The 27,454-nt window shown below is 41.7% G+C and overlaps 1 protein-coding gene across 1 annotated transcript in view; it reads left to right on the top strand.

Moving 5' to 3' along the window:
* Positions 1–5,596: 5,596 nt before the first annotated feature.
* The window catches only part of pld6 (phospholipase D family, member 6), a gene marked incomplete at both ends in the record, with an annotated part of 56,611 nt that continues 34,753 nt past the window's right edge, over positions 5,597–27,454 (top strand). The window contains 2 exons of the mRNA XM_084318274.1: positions 5,597–5,787; positions 6,175–6,404. Of these exons, the coding sequence (XP_084174400.1) occupies positions 5,597–5,787; positions 6,175–6,404 (421 nt within the window). The remainder of the gene's footprint in view (positions 5,788–6,174; positions 6,405–27,454) is intronic.

Here is a 27,454-nt window from a genome sequence, read left to right as displayed (position 1 = left end):
TACAGCCTTGCGGCGGTTTGAGCCTTTTTTTTTTCTTCTTTTTGGCGGCATGTGGCGTACTGTTTAGTGTTTATGTTTTCAGTTGCAGGACACGGACCTGCAGCCTTCTGTTTACATCAGCTGCTTGCTGCTTCTTCTTCACTAGGTTGCAGTAGCGTTAAACTTATGGGTGACGCATAACGGCTTGGAGGTGAAATGCAGCCTATTCCACAACATTAATTACTCAGTTCTTTTAAAAACTGAAAAGAAAAATATGATCTATTAACAATTTATTTAGGTAACATAAATAATACTAATTCGTAAAAAAAATAAAAAAAATAAAAAGATTTTATACATTTTTTGAGAGACCCCAACAGGGGGTCTTGACTATGGGGGCTCAGACTATAGCTATGGGGGCTGAGCCCCCATTGGCCCCCTCATAATTCGAACACTGGATGTGATGTGTGCAGACAGGTGCAGCGGGTCGGTCTGATTGATTGATTGATTGATTGATTGAAAACTTTATTAACAGATTGCAGAATGGGTACAATACAGTACAGCTCAATACACACAATTGTTACGGGGATGCAGACCAGAGAAAGACTTTCGTCTTGACTCTTGTTTACATCAGGGTCCCCCATTTTCAATTCACCAGGATCCGTGTATCGGTGTACGTTTTGATAGTTCGTTTTTCGTTTCAAACGGAAATACGAAAAAAGCTAGGTGTTTTCCTATTTCCGTTTGAAACCAAAATCGAAAAAACGGGGGGGAAATGAAATACGAAGCTGTTTTTCGTATTTTGGTGTCAGAATCAAATGAAAAAAGAGTAAATAATGGGCCGATTTTGGTCCGTGAATGAATGAATGAATGAATGAATGAATGAATGAATGAATGAATGAATGAAAACTTTATTTAACAGATTGCAGAATGGGTACAATACAGTACGGCTCAATACATACAATTGTTAAGGGGATGCAGACCTGAGAAAGACGTTTGTCTTGTTTCCATCAGGGTCCACCATTTTTATTTCATATAGACATTTATGACATACACAACATACATGACATTTATGGCATAGGGACATATAGGTATTTAGTACTGATACATTTGTGACATAAGCGGTATTCAAATATACAGTACTGTTACCCCTAGATCCTGACAGAGTATATGATGGGGAGGGGACTGTACATTAGGAGGGGGTGGGTGGGTGGGAGGGAAATATACATACGGCGGGGAGGGAATATATACATGCGGTGGGGAGGAGACTGTCTATTAGGAGGTGGTGGGGGTTTTGGGCATTTATGGTGGCCAGTTTCGAATTGCAGCCTCCCGTAGGTGCTCTTTAAGAGCGGTTTTGAATGTGGGCAGGGATTCACATTCCTTTACAGCTTTGGGTAGGGCGTTCCACATTGTTGTGGCATAATTGCGAAACGTGTTTAGTCCCTTGTTTGAGCCGAATCTGGGTTTAACATGATTTGTTGAGCTTCCTCTGGTGTAGTGGTTGTGGTATTCACTGACCTTTGGGAAGTATTTTGACATGTACATGGGCACCCCGGTCGTATAGTGTATCTTGAAGACCAGGCCCATTGCAAGTTGCTGTACTCTGTCGTCTACTCTAAGCCATCCTAGGTTGTCAAAGTGGGCAGGGGTGAGGTGGGTTCTGGGGTTCAGGTCAAGTAGTAGTCTGACCAGTTTGTTTTGTGACGTGTACGTTTTGATAGTTCGTTTTTCGTTTTTGATGTGAAGAATGGAGAACGGAACCACGTGACAAGTAATTTTTCAATCTAAAAGCCATGCACGATCTAACGTTAACATGAATAAATACATAAATACATGCATACAGATCTATACCAGGGTAACGTTATGATACATATATTTTTTGTTTTGTGCATTTCATTTAGACATGATCTTCTATATGAATTGAAAATGGGGGACCCTGATGTAAACAAGACAAACGACTTTCTCAGGTCTGCATCCCCTTAACAATTGTGTGTATTGAGCCGTACTGTATTGTACCCATTCTGCAATCTGTTAAATAAAGTTTTCATTCATTCAATCATTCATTCATTCATTCATTCAAGTAATAGCCTAATATGGTCTGTCCCCAATAGTGTTGTCTAAAAGCACGTTACCCAACAGATATCCTAGTTCAGCGCAGGCTGAAATAGGTCCGCCAGCAATAATATCTGCCCGTCAGATTATTTTGATATGATTTTTGTGATGAAGATTCGCTTTATTGTATCGCAATCGGGAGACTTAGGTAAAGTTAGAAAGATATTCACAGATTCGAATTTCCGCGGTCAATAATTCTTAAGTAAAACAAATTCATTTGGGTGGAATAAATATGGGTGTGTAATGTGTCCTATAAATTCGGTCATCAAAAAAGAAAAGAAAATAAATGTCATCCAATTCGCTAGATGGCACTGTCGCCAAATAAATAAATAAAAATACGGCCCAAAAAAATGCGGTCAAGTCAAATTCGCTAGGTAACGCTGCCCCCTCCCCTCCCCAAATAGGTCCTAGAAATGCAGGAAACTATACGGTCTTGACGCCTCGTTCGTGTTTTACCACGAAGTTACTGTGTTTGCTACTGTACATACCATCGTAGTAAGTATGGAAATACTGAACTAATTGTAAATAAGTTTGATATTTTAAGTGTGTAAAGGTGTGTCTAGTTCAAAATACATGTAGCTAGCGTGGTTAATTTAGCCAGCTGTATCGTTCTTGGCGTCTGGGATCCCCTTCTGAATATATTTTTGTTGTTGGATGTGATTTAAATCCAGAATTCCATAACTGTCTATATAGTAATTGAGGAGATAACAGTGGAGAGAGTGCAACCTATAATCGGAATAGCCATTTTTAGACTATATATTCTTATTCCGGTCAATGGTGGTCTCTAACTAGTAACTACACACCCTCAAGACCCCTACGCTCTGCACCTTCTGGCCGCCTCAGACCTACTCCTATCCAAGCTCCGGGAGGGTCATCAAAGAGAAGCCGCCTATTCAAGAAGCCTATTTGGAACATAAGGTTCTGATATGATTTTGATTAATATATCTGCATTATTTTATCCCACTTTATGCTTTGCTCTTGCTGCTTGTTTTACACAGATTTTATGTCTTAATTTCTTACTGATGGAAAGCACTTTGAACTGCAATCCCCTGTATGAAAGTTGCTATACAAATACAATTATTATTATTATTATTATTATTATTATTATTATTATTATTATTATTATTATTATTATTATTATTATAGCAGCTACGGGAGGCTGCAATTAAAAACTGGCCCCCGTAAATGTCCAACCCCCAATCGCCACCCACCCACCCACCCAACCCCCTCCTAATGTACAGTTTCCTCCCCCTCGAATGTATATTGTTTCTGTTAGGATATCTGTTAAACAGTACTGTATATATTTGTATATCTTGTATGTCATAAATGGAACAGTACTGTATATCGGTATGTCATAAATGTCATATCTATCTATGTTGTGTATGTCATGAATTGAAAATGGGGGACCCTGATGTAAACAAGATGAAAGTCTTTCTCTGGTCTCCATCCCCTTAACAATTGTGTGTATTGAGCCATACTGTATTGTACCCATTCTGCAATCTGTTAATAACATTTTCAATTAATCAATCAATCAATTCTAGGTCCTTGCCCCACAATGGTGGAATGAACTTCCCACCACAGTTAGGACAGCCAAAACCAGACCAATCTTTCGCCGTCGACTAAAGACACACTTCTTCAATCAATAAAGACAGTCTTTTTCTGGTCTGCATCCTCTTAGCAGTTGTTTGTATTGAGCCATACTGTATTGTACCCATTCTGCAATCTGTTAATAAAGTTTTCAATCAATCAATATCTGAAATGGAAGGAAAACACTAACCTTCTTACTGTCATGCACTCTTCCTAATATACTAACATACACTGATTGATTGAAAACTTTATTAACAGATTGCAGAATGGGTACAATACAGTATGGCTCAATACAAACAACTGCTAAGAGGATGCAGACCAGAAAAAGACTGTCTTTATTGATTGAAGAAGTGTGTCTTTAGTCGACGGCGAAAGATTGGTCTGGTTTTGGCTGTCCTATCTTTCGCCGTTGACTAAAGACACACTTCTTCAATCAATAAAGACAGTCTTTTTCTGGTCTGCATCCTCTTAGTAGTTGTTTGTATTGAGCCATACTGTATTGTACCCATTCTGCAATCTGTTAATAAAGTTTTCAATCAATCAATATCTGAAATGGAAGGAAAACACTAACCTTCTTACTGTCATGATGCACTCTTCCTAATATACTAACATACACTGTTTGATTGATTGAAAACTTTATTAACAGATTGCAGAATGGGTACAATACAGTACGGCTCAATACACACAATTGTTAAGGGGATGCAGACCAGAGAAAGACTTTCGTCTTGACACTCAACACTAGCACTCAAGTCTGAACACTTTGATGAATATTGTTAGTCAGCTGATAGAGTTGTACCCTTCCTGCTGACTTGTCGTACAAAACCTTTAAGTCGCTTTGTATAAAAGTGTCAGCTAAATGACAAAAGGTAAATGTTATTGGTCTAACTTCTAATCAATAAAATACAGTTATTAGTTTGTGGGCACCCCCTGACCCCACGTTGAGAACCAATGCTCTAGTTCAGTGTTTCTCAAAGTGGGGGGCGTGCCCCCCAGGGGGGGGCGCAGAGGCATGACAGGGGGGGCCTTGAGATTTACACAAAAAAAAAAGTTTTTTTTTGGATTTCAGAAAATTATCACTAAAGTGCTATCTGTTGCAGCTGCACTGTTCTCCATGAAAATACCATTTCTCAAAATCTGAAAATCATTATTTAATAAAACACAGAAAAGGATCACCAAGTTACTCTTGATAAAAAAACCTTTACAGACAACATTGAGACAAAGCTTCCTGACACATCTCCATCCAAACTCTTGGAAGAAATCTCATCTGATACCACCTAGAGAGCTAGTTTCAGAGTGTGGTGCTGAGTACCAAGTATCTCATCTCATGGCCCACCAAGTATCTCATGATGCAGCAGTTAAGGTGTTGATACCATTCAGCACCACATACAGTATCTGTGTGAAGCTGGCTTTTCATCCATGACGGCTCTGAAAACAAAATATAGGGCCAATTTGAAAGGTCACGACATTGGTGTTATTTCAATAAATTTAAACATGGCCCATTTCATGACTATTTTGTTGGGGGGGGGCAAAATATTTTGGTCCGCCAAAGGGGGGCCTGACAGAAAAAGTTTGAGAAGCACTGCTCTAGTTGATTGACTGAGCTCTTGCTACAAGGTGGACTAACACTAGACTTTAGTTTTGTGGCATTAAAGATTTGTTTACTATGTTAGTGTAAAACATATATAATCCGGTCTACAAGTTCCTAATAGTGTAGCTATGTTCCATCTACAGATCAAACTCCTCAAGCATGTACATTAATATATCCTACATTAATATGTTCCCAAAAAAATCACGGAATGGAACTTTAAGCCTGAAACTATGCCTATCAACTTGCATCAAAATGTCACCAATGGAGGCCAAGAGGTATTTATTATGATGAACCAGGCTAATATTATACCCATCTTTTCTATCCCCTAAGATGTCAGTGATACGGACAGTGAAAATGGTGGGTCTAGGAGCCTTGGCCCTCACTCTCGGTGTTGAGTGGCTGGGGTGGCTTGTTCGTCGCTTCAGGTCCTGGAGGGGCCCCCGAGGGCCCCTTAACGAGGTCTTCTTTTTCCCTACGGAAGTGGCCTGTGTGGAGCATGTCATCGCTCCACATTCACTGCAGTAAGTAGTCTGATGTAGTTTTCTTGAATTGGCTCATGGTGTCAGAGGGAGATGGTGCGTGAGAGAAAGGGATAGCCAAACTTCAAGTGAAGCATATTGTGAACCTAATCTGCGCTTGATTGTGTAGTGTGTGCACCACTATGTCAACAAAACTAGACAAAACATTACAAGAAAGAATGTTCTGTAGTGTGAGTGGTACAGCGATTAGGCATTAGAAATTTGGTTGACAAAGGGGTTTAATTAATGAGTGAATCGAGGAGTTGATGTAACTTGAATGGCAAAAATCAGGATTTTAATGGACTCCAAGCCAGACGGGGGGACCTGTGCATTGAGCTCATACCACTGCAAAAGTAGACTGACTCTCTCTCTTATTTCTCCCCCCTCCAGTCCCTGCCCCTGTCCGTTGCCCCATGGTGTGGAGACCTCCTTCTCTCGCCTCCTCCGCCACGTCCTGTCAGCCTCCTCCTCTCTGGACCTGTGTATGTTTGCCTTCTCCCAGCTGGAGCTGAGCAGGGCTCTGATAATTCTGCACAGCAGGGGGCTGACCATCCGCATCCTCGCAGACAAGGATTACACCCTAATTACTGGTTCCCAGATAGGGGTCCTCCGCAAGGCTGGTAGGGAAACGGAGACAAACTAAATACAATGCTACACACAATTCCTTTAGAAGACTTTAATTGAGCTAAATGCATTGTAAAACCAGGGTCTTATTTATTTGCCTCCTAAGCCATGATGAATTGCTCATAGTCATGTGAGCCCTGTGATACTACTGTAGCCCAGTATTCCTCTCCTTCTATTATCTGATAGTCCATGCATATGTATTACATACAGTATACAGGTATGCCTATTGAATATAGGATGAGCCTTTTCTATAAATGTTCTCTAATCATGACTTTTTATTTGCAGTTTTTCACTTCCAAACATTTAACACACTTAGAATGGAAATTATACAAAAAAAAACATAAAAACAACACAGTGACATGGGTACATTGACCCTCTTTTGTATTTACATTCCATATTTACATTTAATTAGTCTTTTCCTCCTTATTCACTCTTCTATGATGTCGTTCCCTATTCCTCCCATTTTTCCCACTTTGACCCAAACCTTTCCTCATGTAACCTCAGCATATGTGTAAGTCTCTCCATTTCTTGTATCTCCTCTACTATTCCTAGCCATTGTTCTCTTGTCGGTGGATCCTCCTTGTACCATAGTCTGGTTATTGCTTTTTTACTTGCTACTAATAGTATCTTTATCAGATATTTGTCTTCCCCCCGTATACACTCCTGTTGTCAGGTTCCCTAGTTATAGTACCAAGCCTGTCAAAGGCAATTCGTATCCCATTATTTCCTTTATTGTCTCTCCTATTCCCAATAGTTCTTTAATTTTTGGCATTTCCAGAAGATGTGTGTGTGGTTTGCCCCTTCTTGCCCTCACATTCTCCAGCATGCTTTCTGTGTTGATGCATATTTCCCATTCATCTCTGGTGTTATAAAGAATCTGATAATTTTTCCATCCAAACTCCCTCCATATCCTTGAGCCCGTGGTTGAGTGTTGTACCTTACATACATTGTACCATTCCTCGTCCATTATCTCAATCTCTAATTCCCTTTCCCATTTTTCTGTATTTGGTTGTGTTCTCCTTACTATCCATAAGGGCCTGATAGAGCGCTGATATAATCCTCCCCTTCCCCCCCTTCATATGCCTTAAAGGAAAACGCCAACATTTTGGGAAATTAGCTTATTTGCCATCTTCCCTGGAGTTAGACAAGAAGATACATACCCTTTTCTTCTCTGTGCGTGCAGTAGGCTTAGGGAACGCCCGCACCGTTAGTGTAGCTTAGCTTCATCACTGGAAGTGGGGCAGTCCTTTACCCTGAAGTTCCCTACAGTCACGAAATACACTCCAAATACAACTCCAAAACGTTCCTGTAAACATGTTGTGACCTGTGTATTTACCACCTGGAGAAATAAAAAATAATTGAGTTAGACAATTACATTTTCTAAGCAAATAATACTCTGAACTGATAACGAGGCATCATTTTTACTTCCAGTCGGGGGGTTTCAAAATAAAAGAGCGACGTCTAAAGCACCGGAAATACGTTTATATTGTACATTATCTAACGTTAACACGAACCTAAACTAACGTTACAACTAACCTAAAGTTAGTTTAGGTTCGTGTTAACGTTAGATAATGTACAATATAAACGTATTTCCGGTGCTTTTAGACGTCGCTCTTTTATTTTGAAACCCCCCGACCGGAAGTAAAAATGATGCCTCGTTATCTGCTTTAGTGTCTTTAGTTATCTGGTTCTGTGTTTGTTGGTTTTTGTTAGCTAGCAGCATATCAACACCAGCCATGGGAATACTGTTTTCTAAATTGTGGAGGCTTTTAATCGTCAAGGTAAGAGGATTTGAAGGCATGGTATCCATAAACTTAAATCGGTTTGGATCCTTTGAATGAAATGAGAATGTAAACAAACACTGGCGTCATGTTAGAAAGTATCACTGCGTTGCGTGAAATCACTGACTGAGCCCAGAGAGGAGTGGTTCGGCAAAAGATAGTTCTGAGTATATTTGCTTAGAAAACGTAATTGTCGAATTCAATAATTTTTTATTTCTCCACGTGTTTACAGGAACGTTTTGGAGTTGTATTTGGAGTGTATTTCGTGACTGTAGGGGACTGTAGGGAACTTCAGGGTAAAGGACTGCCCCACTTCCAGTGATGAAGCTAAGCTACGCTAACGGTGCGGGCGTTCCCTAAGCCTACTGCACGCACAGAGAAGAAAAGGGTATGTATCTTCTTGTCTAACTCCAGGGAAGATGGCAAATAAGCTAATTTCCCAAAATGTTGGCGTTTTCCTTTAACCATTATCTTAATTAGGGATGCACCGAAATTTCGGTGGCCGAAAATGGCCAAAAATGGCCTTTCGGCTTTTGGCCGAAAGAGTTTTTTCACAGAAAATATGTCACCGAAACAGAAACAACCTGTAACCTAACGCGTGTTGTTGTGATGATGTCGCACTGTCGGGAGTCGCGCTGTTTCTATGTAAACTCTGCGCGCAACGCGTCCAATAAATGCGTCTTTAACATGCTTTTATATCCTTATTTACTATATGCCCGTCGCGGTTAATCACTGAGTGATCTAATATGCATATTATTCAGAGCGAGAGGGGGGGGGGGATTGTGTTTCTCACATTGACTCTGTCTGTCGCGCGTCTACTGTGCCGAGTCAAGCGAGCACATTCAGCTGGGGACTAGAAAGGTGCGCTCAGTAGAGCACAGATGTCCGCTGCGCAGCCAGAGAAAAGATGGAATTAATGTACTGTATGCATTCAGAAGTGCTGAATAAATGTTTTATGGACCCATAATAGTGATTATTTATTATTTAAGTTAAGTTTTGCCATAATCATATATTTTTCCATAATCATAATTGTAACTGAGGGGTACAATTCCCTGACTGTATTACTAGATATGATACTTACTACCACTACCTTTGTACTTAATATTCGGCCACCCAGTACACGGCATAAATATATTATCATGAACACTCTCACGTAGATGAAACGGATCCAACACAAATGTACGAATTAGAAACAGGTCTTTATTTCCTACACAGCGAAAATGTGTAGAATAAGAACTTAATCACTTAATTACATTTATGAATTGAAATAGTATGCACTTTTATGGCAAGGAGTATTCGTCGGTATATCAATAGATAATGTCCAATCTCTGAAAGCGCAGGTGGTAAATATACGACCTGGAATAGTTAAGGAATAACAGCAATGATACTTTAATGATTATAGGCTGGATACACTAGAGGGGGTTAATCCGGTCGCTTGTAAGCCGACAGGAGTAGGAGGGGGGGGGGGGGGGTAGAATCCAGCTGCCTCGTCCGGCCAAGGGTATCCCAGGTGAACCCACTGTAGTGCCGTTCAATGCGCCGGCGATCCTTGGACCACAGATGAAAGCAGGTGGACTCTTTGTGGGCCGGCTCTCTCCGGTCCACGGGGGAGAGATGTGGAGAGACCTCGTCTTGCAGAGCGTCTCCTCACCTTGCGTCCTCTCCAGGGGGGGGTTCCAACACACGGTAGTGTCGGGGGTCTTTATCCATAGAATAATCAAAGTATCCAAAGCATAATCCGTGCCTGGGAAGGCGGGCTGTCGTCGGTAGAATAATCCGGTATACAGGTCCACTCGCTCGTCGGCTCTGGGGCTCCTCGGGTGCAGCTTCACATAGGGTCAACCACCCTGGGTAAGCAGCCAGTTCTCTGCCCGAAACGATGGGGTACTGACTACGGTAGTATTCTCACCGCACGGAGCACTATATATTAACAGACTATTATTAGCTTAATAGACTACGTCCAACTCGACGATATAGTGCCAAATATGACTATTCAAATATTAATATACACGATGTCTCAATACCGATGGTAGGCCGAACTTGGCCTTACTCCCACACGTGGCATCGCGGGGAGGCTTTACGTCTGTGACTCTATTGGAGGGTAAGAAACTGGACTGAAAAGAAAGTCCTACTTTAGTAGCGCAGTATATATACGCACTATGAACAAATAGTCCCATTAGTGGTGCGGTAGCCAAATTCCTACGCGGAACTAGGACTTGTTCGTACATGTCGAGCGGTACGTTTGAACTGGGTCTGAGGGGTATGGCAGCCTGGCACCAAGGTCTCGACCAATAGTAGAATGGAGACTATTATGGGATGTTCAGTAGGCTAGAATGGATATTCAATGCATATTGTACAAGGAATATACAAGGGATATCAGGGAATATTAGAGAATATACAAATACAATTAAATATATATATATAAATAAATATATATATTCGGTTTAATCTGGCCCTTCACAACAATAATGTTCCACAACATTGGTAAAAAAAAATCTATTCTATGAATCATTTTCGGCCTTTCGGCTTTCGGTTTTCGGCCAAATGTTTTCTATTTTCGGTATCGGTTTCGGCCAAGAATTTCCCATTCGGTGCATCCCTAATCTTAATTACTCCATTCTGTTCATTGTTCCTATCTATTTTTATTTCTTTGTTATAGTAATCTCTAATCTGTAAATATCTCTAAAGTGATCTCTTCTCTCCAGTCCGAACCCATCTTTTAATTTTTGAAAAGTCTGCATCTCCCATTTTTCTATCATCGTGCATATTGCTGTAATGCCCCCCCGTTCCCATCTTTTGAAGCCATCTGTCTTCTATCCCTGGTTTGAATTTACTGTCATGCGTTATCCACCTCAGGATTTTAGACTATTTTCCTAATTTGTATGTCTTTACTATTGTGTTCCATATGTTTAAGGTAAATTTGGTGATTGGGTCTAATAGTTGTTCTTGTCTTCTAAATAGTTCCCTATCCCCTACTAGTGTGAGTGTTGTAACCCTCCCTGTAACTCTTCTCTGTCTAATTAGTTGAGCCAGTGGTTCGATGAAGCCCTCTCTAGTTTAAGCTGGTCCGACTGCCATTTACTTTAATCCTTGCCGTCGGTTCTTGATATAATGATCTAATAGTTTTCATTGCGTCTTTGTCTAATCCAAAATGTTCTAATACGTTGTATAGGTATACCCAGCTCACACTGTCGAATGCCTTTTCTACATCACAAAACAAACTAGTCAGACTACTACTTGACCTTACCCCTAGAACTCACCCCTGCCCACTTTGACAACCTAGGATGGCTTAGAGTAGACGACAGAGTACATCAACTTGCAATGGGCCTAGTCTACAAGATACACTATACGACTAAGGTACCCATGTACATGTCAAAATACTTCCCAAAGGTCAGTGAATACCACGACCACAACACCAGAGGAAGCTCAACAAATCATGTTAAACCCAGATTTGGCTCAAACAAGGGACTAAACACGTTTCACAATTATGCCACATCAATGTGGAACGCCCTACCCAAAGCTGTAAAGGAATGTGAATCCCTACCCACATTCAAAACCGCTCTTAAAGAGCACCTACGGGAGGCTGCAATTCGAAACTGGCCACCGTAAATGTCCAAACCCCCCACCCCATCCTAATAGACAGTCTCCTCCCCACCGCATGTATATATTCTCCCCCTCCAAATGTACAGTCTCCTCACCACCGGATGTATATTTCTCTCCCACTGGAGAATTATCCAGCGCCTTTCCTACAGAGATATTATTATCATTATTATAGGGGCACTTATTATACAAGTATTATTTATCATCTGGTGCCACCTAGTGGGCGTTTACTGCAACTGTAGGACGCCAGGGGACTGAGATATGGACAGGTGAGGTTGATTCAGCGTCTCTGTGACGCACTATTTAAGAGACACACGTAGCCTTATGCCTGTAATGAGAAAAGCCCCGTGGGCGATCTAACTGGCTAACGGTACGTTGCATTGTATTATCTCTTGTATGCACTGACTCTGTTCATAACTATCATTTATGTATGTAGCGCATGTGGCTAATGGATGCCGTTTTGTTTCCTGTTTTGTATAGGTAAATAATCTACTGACCGATGCTAAATGCTGACAGCTACTAACTGTTGCTACTGACAGCTGCTAAAATGCTACTGACTGTATCGACTCTACTGGCTAAATGCTACTACTAACTGGCTAAATGCCACTACTACTACCAAGCTGCTAAATGCTACTAACTGTATGCTGCTAACTAAGGACTAATGCTACCAGCTACGAGCTGTCTAAATTGACCATCTGGTGGCTATTAGTCAATGACAGTGGAGTATTGGAGCGTTTGGATGGGATATCCTAAATAAATAACGTTCAAGCAAGAGTCTGAATTGTTTCCTTTGGTCCGGTATAAACAGTTGATCGCCTGCACCCTTCCAATGGGGAGATCTAGTTGACATATTGACAGTGACTGCTAGATAATTGGACACCCACCCACCCACCCCCTCCTAATGTACAGTCCCCTCCCCATCATATGTATATACTCTGTCAGGATCTATGAGTAACAGTACTGTATATTTGGATACCGCATATGTCACAAATGTATCTGTACTAAATACCTATATGTCCAATATGAATTGAAAATGGGGGACCCTGATGTAAACAAGACAAACGTCTTTCTCTGGTCAGCATCCCCTTAACACTTTGGTTGCCTAAGGTAGAGCCATATGAAATCCGTTTTATTATTTTCCAAATTCCATTTTATTTTTTCCCAAATTCCGTTTTTTCCGTTTTAATATTTCAGAATTCTGTATTTTGCTTTTTATGCTCATTTTACCATCAAAAATAGTGTCTAATAAGTGGGAATGAATAAATGTCTACAATTGAATATGATATAACAGTCCATTTAATGTTTTTAAGTGCTGCAACTCAGAAATACAGTTACATTTTACACAATACTTTTCAAATAATATTGTGACAAAATAAAAATACACATTTCAAGTGTAAACAATAGATACAGCTAGCTACTACTGACATTATCACAATGTCAGTAGCCTAGCTATATCTTATTTTATTGTGATGAAATATAGTAATGCATAATTTAGGCACCTTTAGTTTAGTTTATTTCGTTTATAAAGGACAGTGTATAATGACAATCGTTTGCATTAAACAAATGGATTGCACCAGATTTAGCAAGAAGCTATCATTTCCATCTATAGTCCTATGTACTGTAAAACGTTTCATAGCTATTTAAGTTTATTTCGATTATAAAGGGCAGTGTATAATGACTCGTTTGCATTAAACAAATGGATGGGTGCACTAGATTTAGCAAGAAGCGATCATGTCCTAACGTTATAGCTATTTAATCACAATGAATGAATGAATGAATGAAAACTTTATTTAACAGATTGCAGAATGGGTACAATACAGTACGGCTCAATACATACAATTGTTAAGGGGATGCAGACCTGAGAAAGACGTTTGTCTTGTTTCCATCAGGGTCCCCCATTTTAGTGTCGCAAGTGTTTTTGTGGCTCCAGTCCACGGAACGTTGACAGCATTAGCAAAACACCTTATCGCCGGAGGCATAAAAGTCATTAGGATACTGCTCTGCTCTGAATTGAGGGCTTATTGGGGAATTTATTAGCTTCTTGACGATGTAAACACCGAAGCAGCGAGACGCTTGGGAGACTGCCTGTGTTGTGTGTAACCCGCTCTAGCGTCCGCCTCCCCGGTCGCGTGTGCACCAAGCGTTCCACCCAAAAACGGAATTTCAGTCCAGATTAGGCCAAATTCTGCAATATTCCACGTTTTGCAGTCGATTCCATTTTTATTGGTCAATTCCGCGATTCCGTCCGCGATTCCGTGAACGCGGATTTCATATGGCTCTACCTAAGGTTAAATTCATGATATACCATAGATTGCCAGCGCTATTTGTCTATGGAGAAAGTCCCCTTCTTTGCAGGGCTATAACTTTTTAAATTCTATTGCTACATTGCCATTATTAGGGCCCATTCAAAGTCCTATATGTATTGTTCATTGTGTAGCAACGTTAAACTTTTTCATTCACATATTCATAGTAAAGTATGGTCTAATGTATAAGTATGTTTTCATCTCTTTCTGCAGCTTTCTCCAGAACGTGATCTATAGCCCCAAATACATTATATTGATGATGCAATACAGTTTTATGGCAATCAGCGCGGTATAAAAAATTACAACTAGACGTACTTCTAGAAGTTACTACACGTCATCTGATGTTGACCGGATGGGCTAGGGGCCGTTTATAATTCTGTGGGCAGCGTTATACCAATCATCTAATGTGGGTCAAATGTTGATAATAGCAGTTAGTATCGAAGACGGTAACGTTACACGCTGAAACTCACCCCAGTCTCCGCGCGCCGTTGGGCGATCATCGTAGAGTTGAAATCTTATCATTATGGGATGTAAATTTACCCGGTCCATCTCCAGCTTGTATAATGGTATATACGTCCAAATCATGTTGTTTATCGAGTTATTGGCAATCGATCACTGTGTAGCGTGACGAGCCAGAGTCGCGGGACCTATAGCGAGCGCCCGGAAGTACTACGGACGTAGCACAACCTCTATGCCACTTCCTGTTAAAGCGATTGCGCCGATCGGCCACCAGATGGCGCTCCTGAACCGCCAGAGAGCTCAGTGGGTCCTGCTGGTGGATCTCAGGCCAGCGGAGGGGACATATGAATCCGATCGCAGATTTTTGAAATATTGATATAAGGACGCTGTACAGCGTCCCCCGGCAACTTGAGCATGGCCAGCAATGACGTCAAAACACGTTTCATGGCAGTCAAAGTGTTAACAATTGTGTGTATTGAGCCGTACTGTATTGTACCCATTCTGCAATCTGTTAAATAAAGTTTTCATTCATTCATTCATTCATTCATCTAGGCTAACCAATACTGCACTTCCTCCTTCTTTCTGGATCCCCTCTACTATCTGAATTGTTTTCCTTATATTGTCCTGTGTTCATCTTCCTTTGATAAATACGGTCTGGTCCTCATCTATAATGTCTGGCATAAATGTCTCAAATCTTTTGGAAATTATCGATGTACAGTATACATCTTGTAATCTACATTGAGAATGGACACTGGTCTAAAACTGCTACATAGTTCCTTATCCTTTCCTTCTTTTGGAATTGTAGTGATGATTGCTTCTTTCCAGGAAGGTGGAATTGTGCCTTCTTTCATAGTGTGTCTGAATGCTGCTTCCAATATGGGGCTCAGTTCCTGTCTAAATGTTTTGTAGAATTCGGACGGGAATCCATCGCTACCTGGTGATTTGTTATTCTTCGCTCTACTAATCGCATCTTCCATTTCTTGCTCCGTAATCTCTGCGTTTAACATTTCATTCTGTTCCCTCCCTATTGATGGTAAATCCAGTTTTTCTAAGAAATCTTTTATTTCCCCTTCCTCTGCCGCTATGGGTTGTGTGTGTATAGTGTCCTATAGTACTCTTCAAATGTTCTCTATTTCCTCTGGCTCTCTCAATATTTTGTTGGTGCTAGTTTCTCTTATCTTGTGTATAGTGTTTAACTTTTGTTGTGTCCTAATCCGTCTGGCTAATAGTCTATTCGCTTTTGGTCCGCCTTCATAGTATGTCTGTTTCATGTACCTAGCTTTCTTTTCTATTTCTGTCAGCAATTCCTTGTTTATCTTTCCTCTAGTGTGCTTGACTTCCCTAAACATCTCCTGGTTCTTCGTGTTTTGGTGCGGTCTTTCTAATTCTTTCAGTTTTCCTACGTTTCCGTATGTTTCCATTCTGGCTTTCTTGAGTAGTGCTGTTTTTGCTATTAGTTTCCCTCTTATTACTACCTTCAGTGCGTCCCATAAAATGTTTGGATCCACCTCCCTGTTGTCGTTTTCCTCCCTGTACCTAATTATTTCCCCTTTTATTTCTTTTACTAATCCTTTGTTATTCAGCAGACCTACATTCAGTCTCCAAATTGTATTCCTCCTTCTACTCGTTAGATTTACTGTAGGATATATTGCACTATGAACTGATATGACCGTCACCCCTATCCTGCAGTCCTCTACCCTGTATCTGTCCCCCGTTGTCATGAGAAAGTAATCTATCCTTGAATACGTTTTGTGTGGATGTGAATAGTGCGTGTATTCCCTGTCTAATGTGTGTATTTCCCTCCATATATCCGCAATTCCCAGTCCTGTCATTTGTATATTCATGTATCTACTGATGTGTGTCCTCCATTTCTTTGTACTTGTTGTGTCTAAGTCATGGTTCAATATCACATTAAAGTCACCTGTACATATTAGAGTTCCCTCCACTTCCACTGCTATAATATCAAAGATTGTTTCAAAGAAAATTCTCTCGCTGTCCGGTGGAGCATATACATTGATTAGTGTTACTATTTGTCCTTCCATCTTCCCCTTAACCACTACATATCTCCCCTCTTTATCTCGTATTTCTTTGATCGTCTCAAATTTCACAGAGTTCCTAATTAATATGGCCACCCCTCTCCTATGGTTCTGTTTAAAAGAACTATAAAACATATTCTCATATCCAAATCCTTTGTTTTTCGTGTTCCTGTGATATTAGATGCGTTTCCTGTAGAAAAACAACCTGCATCTCCTCTTTTCTAAATGTCGTCATTACCTTTCTCCGTTTGATTGGGTTGTTCATAGGGATATTGATATGGCTTTTTTACCGATATACCGATATTGTCCAACTCTTAATTTCCGATACAAGATATATGCAGGGTCCCCCCCCCCCCCCCCCCAAAAAAAACAGAATAATTTCAGGTAATTAACATTACATATCTCTTGTCGTGGAATAACACAACATTATGCATACTTTTGACAATAAATAAAATCTGAATTTGTTCTTACTTGCTTGCCTGGGTAAATAAAGGTTAAATAAATGTATTGAAAACCGATACCGATCATTTCCGATATCACATTTTAATGCCAATATCGGCCGATAATATCGGACATCCCTAGTTCATTCCATTAACATTCAACGACACCATTCTGATACCCTTAGTTTGCGTCATATCTCCTCTCTAAGTGTTCTTCTGTTCTACCCATGTCACATAAAACAATATGTACGATTGTAGCCACTGCTATCATAACCTGATATAAATGAAAAGAAAAAAAACATTTGGCGCTTCCAAGGTATTTGGGGTTTCTAATTTTGTCCTCCTAACCCCTGTTGGTGGGTGGAGGGTGATGGCTCTCCTAGTGAGAGGGCCCCCCCTAGTGGCGAAGATACCTCCTGTGGTGGCTCTTCCAAGCTCACTATATTTGTCCAACATGTGCTCTATGTTCGGCTCCAGAGCTCCCAGTCAGGGCTTTGTATATGTTTTTCTTATGTTCTACATCATCAGATTTGTGTGCCACATGCAATCCTGTAGATCAGGGGTGGCCAACCCGCGGCTCTTTGCCCGCCAATGTGTGGCTCCTCCCCCCATTACAAAAATTTATAATAATAAAAAAATTATTGTCATTAAGACATAGAATAAACATTTACAGACTTTTTTTATTTTTATGGTTCATTTGCATGTTCTTGGTATCTGATTCTAAGGACATCTATCGATCTCAGGGAATGTATTCCCAGTGTCAGAAATATTGTGTATGTTACTAGGCTTGAGTAAATTGTAATTCAATTATATATATATGTAGGAAAGCCCTGTTAATAAGACTACTTTGTTCTGTAATAGCCCTTTAATATGTTGTTGTTGACAGGAAAGGGTAATTGATTTATGCCAGTGTAATCGTTCAGCGTGATGTGCTCCAGCTAGTGTCGCACTCTAGTCTTCTGATAGGGTTACTGGCCCTTTAAGAGTTTCTCCCTCTAACGTGGGCGAGTTGGTCTCCGTGTTGCTGCCTGATGGTGCGGCTGTAGAAACATCTGTCCCTTTGAGGAACGTGTGCGTAAATGACACACAACCACACACATGCAAATTCCCAAATACAACCACATTAACTGCAGCACGCCTCTGTGTGATTCTTTAATCGGAGTCACAACTCCATAGTGTCCGCCAGCTCTATCAAACGCACCCTGTGGAGGCCCTAGCCCTCCGTTTCAATATATTTTTTTTATCTTTGACTGTGAATAACACTATGCTAAAATCTAAGCAAATGAATAAAGGGAAAATGATTAAACAGAAGGTTTTGTAGATACAGTACTGAATTCTGCCATCCGGACACATGCAATTTGAAATATGATCGCACATCTATGGATCGGGCCAAATCTCCCCTTTCCAATGGCAGAATTCAATCTGGATTTAGTATCACCAGGCGTGATTCACAAGTACAGTTACTTTTTTATAATGTAAATTTATAAAAAAAAATTGCTAGACGTTCACAGAAAGGTAGATAAATTAACTGTGTTCTGTATTATGGCAATAACGTTCAGGTTTGTGGGAGATGATCCCGAAAAATAAGAGACATTTAAAAGTTTATCCAGAAGTCAGATGATTGACAGGGGCTGGCGTGAGCTTGGTAGGGTAGTTTTTCGAAATTCGAAAGTCCATCAAAAGCCCTGGGTCTCTTCCTTCAAAAGATAGAAAAGAAAGATAGAAAAGAAACGAGTCAGAACTATTCAACTCCCCCTGGAGCCACAGCCAGCAGAGAAGCCTGTTTACTTTAGCTTTCAAACCAGCTGCAGCCTGAGAACTGTGGGGTGAGTGGCTGTAACACTAAATATGGCGGCAACGACAACGAATTGCTGCAAACAAAATCTGTTGTTTAAAAAAAATAACAATATCGATAATTATAGATATCGTGTGATATGATATTGTTATCGATGTCGTGATATCATTTTTGGCCATATATACATATGATGACACCCCAGTTAGGACAGCCGAAACCCGTCCAATCTTTCGCCGTCGACTAAAGACGCACTTCTTCAACCATTATCTGAAATTAGGGATGCACCGATATGAAAATTGGCCACCGATACCGATTGTTCAACTAACACTATCGGCCGATACCGATACCTATATTTGTATATAAATATTTGTAATTTTTTTTGTATTTTTTTGTATTTTTTTTAATGAAACTACTGTATATTTGTATGTTTGTATTTGTAGGCCTCTTTACTTACTTAAAAAAAGGAAACATCAAGAAATATGTTTATGGTATCACTATCTCTCTCCCAGTATCGTCTGGCGGCCTGCAGAGGGATACCTTTTTCTCAACCAGAGCCTTCAACCAATGCAATGGAACCATTCTGGCGGCCTGCAGCGGGATACTATTCTCTCAACCAGAGCTTTCAACCAATGCAATGGAACCATTTTGATTGACAGTCGATTCGGCCAATTACGCCACACCGCTAGCACCCACCTCCTGCTGTTCTTACCACCAATCGGCAAGCGTTTATTCGTTTTCTACTTTCGGGCATGCCGCCATTGATCTGCTTGCGACTCACTCGAGAGCACAACAAACTTAACGTAGCTAATACCTTAGCTGCCCGGCCCGCCGACCAGCGCTCCACAGTATGACCAAATGAGACATAATGATTTTACTGCAACAAATGTTATAATAAAACAAAGCCTTTCTATACATTTGTCTGGTTGAAAACTTTATTAACAGATTGCAGAATGGGTAGTTTGGTACGGAATGAGCAACGGAATGGAACTGAACTATGAACGGAATAATGCCTTGCTTACTTGCTGTGGTCGGGTAAATAATATGCTGATGTTATATTGAACGTGTAACACTAACTATATAACGTTATTAACTAACTAGCTACCGTACCGGGAGCTCACGTTGATGCCTGGATGGTGCTAACTAACTAGCTACCGTACCGGGAGCTCACTTTGATGCCTGGATGGTGCTAACTAACTAGCTACCGTACCGGGAGCTCACGTTGATGCCTGGATGGTGCTAACTAACTAGCTACCGTACCGGGAGCTCACGTTGATGCCTGGATGGTGCTAACTAACTAGATACCGTACCGGGAGCTCACGTTGATGCCTGGATGGTGCTAACTAACTAGTAGTGGGTAGTTGGGTACGGAATGAGCAACGGAATGGAACTGAGCTATGAACGGACTCGGAGTAATGCCTTGCTGCTATGGGTAATAATAATATGCTGATGTTATTGTCCGTGTAACACTAACTATATAACGTTAATGCCACAAAACGAATGCCTTGTTAATCATAAGTAGTAACTGTGATGCAGTAGCTTGTGTGTGTGGGGGACGGCGGGCGTTGTGCAGGTAGGTCGCGAGTGAACTTTTTTTTTTTTTGCCTTTTGACGCTACACAAATTGATGGTTCTTTATCGGCGACTGCTATCGGCACATTTGAGCTTATCGGCCGATAATATCGGTGCACCCCTATCTGAAATGAAAAAAAAAATATATAAAAAATATTCTAACCCTAACTAACCTACTATTAAAGGAGCTCCCGTCTATACGGAGCTACTGAGCAGTTTTGATCCCGTAGCTAGACTGGCTGACGCGCCGTTCTACTCCTGGTCTCATACCAAAACAGTCCTTTGTCCCAATGATACGTGCAGGCAGCTTTACTGGGAAAATGGTGTTTATTTTCCCTCACCGTCAAACAGAATGTCTTCATAAACTGATACAATAATAATGAACACAATAACTAATTAAATACAAACATTTTGACCTGTGTCGTGCGTGCGGTCAAAAACCATTGCCCTTTCCGGGTCAAAACTCCTCATACAGGTGTACCTGACTCTTAAATAAAAGAAGCGCCACCCCCTGGTCACATAAATCCAGGGCACATTAAATCCATTTTGGCCGTTACACCTACTGTCATGCACTTGTCCTAATAAACTAACCTACACTGTAGCACTCAACACTTTGATGAACAGTGTTACTCAGCTGATAGAGTTGTGCCCTTCCTGATGACTTGTCGTACAGAACTTGTAAGTCGCTTTGGATAAAAGCGTCAGCTAAATTACTAAATGTAATGTACTATTTTCAAATCATAACTTGAATTTTTTATTTTAATTTTTTTGTAAAGTTTATAATTCTCTGGTTCCTCTTGGTTTAATTGTTCATTGACCTTTTTTCTGTTATGTTTTTACTCACCCTCTGTATCCCCAAGTTAGTCTTTCATAGTAATTTCGTTTTGTACTCATCCTTCCTTGGCTCTCCGTGGCCCTTGGAACCTGATTCCTTTCTCTTTTAGAATCTTTTTGAGTTCTACGTAGCTCCGACATTTTACAGCCACCTCTGTTGAATAGTCATGATCAAAAGACACTCTCTGTCCCTCCATCTTCGTCTGCCAGGCTGCTCTGAGTTTGTTCTCTTTGACTTCGAATTTCAAGAAGTTGACTAACTGCCCTCGGGGGTTTGTTTGTTTGTGGTTTTGGGGCTAGCGCCCTGTGTGCCCTTTGAATCCATCTTGGCGAGGTCCGACACTTCTAATTCTTTGCGAATTAGGTAGGGCTGTCTTAAATACTTTGAAGCTTCGTTCGATGGGCATGGGATTCAAATATGAAAATAAAATTCGATTATGTAAAAAGATTTTTTATTTTTATTTTTTATTATAATTTTTTTGCTAAATCAACTCTGCCTCTCTTTGTTAATTACAACAAGCAATGCTGTTTGTTATTTAAGTTGAGGTCGGACTCGGCACTGACAGATTTGTGTTCATTGTGCTGCTTTTATAAAGCCTCAAATGACGGCTTACAATATTTCATGGAAGCAAAGTGTTTAATTTGTCTAAGATTTAAAAAGGTTTAAACGTTACAGCACTGACAAAGTTGAACAAAGTGCTGTACAAGTCCCACAACATAAAAAAAAAAAAATGTAAAAAAAATATATATATATATTAAAAAAAAAATAAAAAATCGAAGCTTCGAATTAAAATTGAATCTCGGCCCCGAAGCTTCGAATTCCAAAAGAAAAATCGAAGGTCAGCCCTAGAATTAGGTTATCCACGTACTTGGTCATCGGGTCTCCCTCTATCCCTTCTCTCAGCCCCCATATACGAATATTGTTTCTCCTTGATCTCCCCTCCAAGTCAGTTAGCTTCTCTTGCGGTCTGTTTTGTTGTTCGAGAGTAGCTATTAGGATTTCCTGGACCTCTGTATTCCATTCCTCTGTCTCTGCCGTTCGTTCTTCTAACATCCCTATGTCTTTCTCTTGGGTCCATAACTTTTCATCAACTGTCTCGAGTCTCTTATTTATTTCCTCTCTGAAATCCTCCAGCCCCCACTTTAATTCTTCTCCGAGTCCGTCTATTCGTTCCTCTAACCTTCCCATCTGTTTGTCAATCTTATTTGAATTAGCTTCCATGCTCATCTGAATGTTCTGTATTGCATCCAGCCCGATCTGTGTGTTAGCCTGCATGTTATCCATTATGTTAGCCTGCATGCTAGCCTGTAGCTTCAAGAATCAAGAGGTTTATTTGTCACATACATACCAGGGCATACAGTGAAATGCGGGTGGTCTTGCCCGCATTGATTGTGCAAAATACAATAATAAAATAGGCATCGAAAAAATAAAATAGATAAGACAAGATATGCATGGTAAAAAGAAACAAGAAACTGGTTCTTATATACACTACTATGCAATATACAATTTACAATGTTAACTCTTACTGTATCTAAACTATACAGTACCTCCTTCTTTTAAAGTGTTTCTAAAGATTCTATTTTTGAAAGTGACATTTTGTTTAAAGTGATTTTTTAGCGGTTGCCGCATGAGTTGTGTGTGTGTCTGTGTGCTCATGTGTATTTGTGAGTGGAGAGTTCAGTGTTCTGATGGCCTGGGGGAAGAAGCTGAGTCGGAGTCTCTCTGTTATTGCAGCGTGTGACCGTAGGTGCTTGCCTGACAGCAGCAGCTTAAACAGGCTGTTGTTGGGGTGGTGAAGGTCTTTCATAATTCTGCAGGCTCTAGATTTGCACCTCCTGTTATATAAGTCCTGCAGGGGTGGTAGTGCAATACCCATAGTACTCTCAGCTAAGCGCACCACTCTCTGGAGTGCCTTCCTGTCCTGTGCAGTGCTGTTTCCAAACCAGGCAGTGATGTTTCCAGTCAGAATGCTCTCTACAGCCCCGGAGTAGGAGTGGAGTATCTTCCCCCATACTCTGAACTTCCTTAGCTGTCTCAGGTGATGGAGGCGTTTTTCACCACAGAATCTGTGTGTAGACCATGTCAGGTCCTCTATGATGTGGACTCCCAGGTACTTGAAACTGCTCACCCTGTCCACGATATCCCAGTTTATCCACAACGGCGTGTGTCCCCTGCTGTATTCTCCTAAAATCCACGATCAGCTCTTTGGTTTTACCAATGTTCAGGAGTAGGCTGTTGTCCCGGCAGCCTGAATGCCTTCTACAACAGAACTGCGTTTCCGCGTCTCTGATTGGCCAGGTAATTTCTGGTCATGTGACATGTACGCCCAATCATGGGACCGCAAGTTTCTACACTGGTTAAGCTTAGGCGCTCGTTCGAAGTTGGTTAAGGTTAGAGTTTGTCTTAGAGCATGGCGATAGAACGCCTGCCCTGATTCCGATGGTTAAGCTTAGGCACTCTTTCGAAGTTGGTTAAGGTTAGAGTTTGTCTTAGAGCATGGCGATAGAACGCCAGGTAGTTTGCAGGCTGTTAGAACCGGAAATAGGCGCAGAACTTGCTGTCCCACGATTGGCGCACATGTCACATGACCTGGCCAATCAGAGCGCAAAACTCGAACGCGGAAACGCAGTTCCGTCGTAGAAGGCATACACGTGTCCCGGCACCAGCGTGCCAGTTCATCAACCTCCTCCCGATAGGCCTTCTCGTCATTGTTAGAGATCAGCCCCACCACCACCACCGTGTCGTCCGCAAACTTCACTATGGAGTTGGAGCTAAACCTGGCCACACAGTCATGTGTGTACAGTGAGTACAGCAGGGGGCTCAGAACGCAGCCCTGGGGGGACCCGATACTCAGGGTGATTTTGCTGGAGGTATGACCCCCCACTAGGGATGGGTACCGTTCACATTTGAACCGATACGGTACCGGTACCTGTGAATTGATACCGGTATCCAACGTTTTCGGCTTGCCATTGCCCCAACTGCTTTGTTGTAGAATCAAGTCAAATCCTAGGTAAGCGTATATTGTGCGTGTGAACGTTGACATGAAAAGAAAAAAGTAAAAAAAAATAATATATATATATATATATTTCTTTTTTTAACGGTATCTCACGTGAATCGATACTCGGTAGTACCGACGTGTTTCGGTAAGTACCTTTTAAAAGTACCAAATTCGGTACCCATCCCTACCCCCCACCCTGACCGCCTGGGGCCTGTCACTTAGAAAGTCCAGGATCCAGGCGCTCATGGCGGAGCTCAGACCCAGATCGATCAGCTTGTCAATCAGTCTGGTGGGGACTATGGTGTTGAAAGCTGAACTATAGTCAATGAACAGCAATCTCACATAGCCCCCCTTCTGACTGTCGAGGTGAGATAGTGTGTTGTGCAGTACTTGGGAGACCGCATCGTCAGTGGACCTGTTTGCCCTGTATGCAAACTGCAGTGGGTCCATGTTACTAGGGAGGGAGGCACAGATGTAATCCTTGACCATCCTCTCAAATAATTTCATGACCACATAGGTGAGTGCTACCGGTCTGTAGTCATTCAGGCTTGTTGGAGAGGAGTGTTTTGGCACCGGGATTGTGGTTTGACATCTTGAAGCAGGCAGGGACCACGGACTCAGCCAGAGATATATTGAATATGGATGTAAATACTGGGGCCAGCTGGTTTGCACAGGACTTAAGTATTCGTCCTGTTATCCCATCTGGGCCAGCCGCTTTCCGAGTATTTATACCCTTAAACATCAATCTCACGCTGTGTTCCGTCAATGAGTGTTCCCCCCCCGTGGATGAGCCCCCCCTTCCCGCGGCAGCCGGCGCGTCAGTGACGTCATTAGCCGGTGAGCTAACGTCGCCACTGCTCGCTCCAAACCTGCCGTAAAAGGAGTTTAGTTCATCCGCGAGAGAGGCGTCGGCACTCACTATTGAGGGGGGGACTGACTTTATAATCAGTTATCGTTCGTACTCCCCGCCATAAGCCTCTTGTGTCGTTCTGTGCCATCTGTGTCTCCATCTTGTTCTTATATCGCCATTTAGCAGCCCGCACCTCCTTGTGTAGCATATAGGCTGCTACCTTATACTCTTCCATACTTCCCGATGCTTGGCCCGAGTTGTAAGCAGCGGTATGAGCATTCAGGGCCACTCGGATGGAATTGTCCACCCACGGTTTCTGGTTTGGAAAAACCTGCACCTTCTTTGTGGGGACAATACCATCAGCTAATGTTGCTATAAAGCTAACAACAACATCAGCGTATTCACTGACGTCACTGGAGCTCGACTGTATCATCCCCAGTCTACGCCCTGTAGCGTGGCCTCTGAGCTCTCTGACCACTGCTTCACCTCTCGCGACACAACAGGCTCTCGGGCTCGTTGTTTGTAGCTTGGTCAAATAAATATGGCGTTGTGATCTGATTTACCTAGCGGAGGCGCTGGCACTGCCTTATAGCCTTGTTTGAAATGGGTGTAGCAGTGATCCAACGTGTCCCCCCCCCCTAGTTGTGCATTTGATGTGTTGGAAAAGGTTTGGCATAACATTTTTCAAGTTAGCCTTGTTGAAGTCACTGGCTACGATCATAGCCTCGTCCAGATGTTTGTTTTGGTGTTGATTCAAATAGTCCTGTAGGTCGGCCAGAGCTCTGGCGGTGTCTGCTTGCGGTGGAATGTAAACTGCAGTTGTTATGATGGCTGTGAATTCCCGGGGGAGATAGAACGGGCGACAAAGGATGGACAAATGTTCAAGGTCCAGCGAGCAGGAGCGGGAAAGAATCTTCACCTCCTTGGGACTGCACCAGCTGTTGTTAGTGAGGAAGCAAACCCCTCCACCAACGGACTTCCCTGACTTCAGTTCGGTCAACTCGGAAGACAGAGAAGGAATCCGATGGGATGATGTTTTGATCCGGAGTTGCTGGCTTCAACCATGTCTCCGTGAAAGTAAACATAGTATGTTGCAGTCCCTCGCATCGCGTTGGAATCGAATCCTTGCACGGAGATCGTCCATCTTATTCTCCAGCGATCGTACATTTGCCAACAGAATTGATGGGATCGCCGGCCGGTAAGCAGAACTTTTTCGCCTTATTCTGATTCCACTTTCCCCGTCCCCTGTGCTTCCTCTTGATCCTGCCGCCTTTTCTATCGTCCTCTGTCTTTGTCCTTCTCCTGTTTGATCTCTGATGGCCAATCTTGGCAAAAAGTGTCGTTAAACTCTTCTTCCAGTTCGGAGTTTAAGTCCATGAGTGCCTGGTGGTCGTACGACGTCCATGCCAGCGTGGTTCTTATAAAAAAAAAATAACTAAAAGTGTGCACAATCTTTGCGGAGCAAAACCAACGCGACTGACCTCGGTCGCGCCATCGTTGACTTCGCCACCCAGCCGGGTTGATCTGCGCTATCATCTAACGTTACGTTAGCTTTTTTTTTTTTTTTTTTTTTTTTTCTTCGATATTTTTTGCACAAATCTCTCCAATATTCAAAACATCTCTTTCCACATCATCATATGCAATTTCCAGGATTTGCCTTTTTCTTTTTTTTGTAAGAACATACAAAACATGTAAAGGACTCATACAAATACATTAACAACTGACATGGAAAATAAAAAAAGACTTACGAAAAAAGATACATACTATACTATACATTATGCGTATACATCCCTGATATATATACCTTGCATGTAGACCGAACTACCTTCGAGCAGGTATGTGCTGCATCCTCTATCGGGATGCCACCCTTCTCCATATTGCATGTGAGAGAAAGCGCCCCAGACACATGCAGTTGTGCATGATAACATGCATGCACGCATGTCTCCAACACATGTATGTGGGTACGTGTATCACGTAAGCATGTGTACATGCCTCATATGTGTGTGTGTGCATCTTCCTGGTATGTGACTGTACTCCTATCTCTTGTGTGTGTCTCGTATCCATGTGTGCCTCTGCCCCCTATGTGAGTGTACATCTCAGATGTGTATATATATGTGCGTCTCAGCTACGTATGTGTGTGTCTCCTATATACATGTGTATCCCCCTTATGTGTCAGTGAAAGCTTATATTTCAACTATGTGTATATGTAGGTGTGTGTATGCCTATTTCCTATAAGTGAGTATGTGCATGTATGTGTGCCCCTGACGTGTATACCTTATCCTTGTGTATATGAGTGTGTGTAAACCTATTATGTACACATATGAATATGTGTATCCTAGATACTTGTATGCGGCTATACCTGCGCACATGTGAGTGTGATA

Source organism: Notolepis coatsorum (assembly GCF_963971535.1).
Source record: "Notolepis coatsorum genome assembly, chromosome: 7".
Lineage (NCBI taxonomy): Eukaryota > Metazoa > Chordata > Actinopteri > Aulopiformes > Paralepididae > Notolepis > Notolepis coatsorum.
Note: the sequence above shows the minus strand (reverse complement) of the source record. Positions and strands in the feature narration are given on the sequence as shown.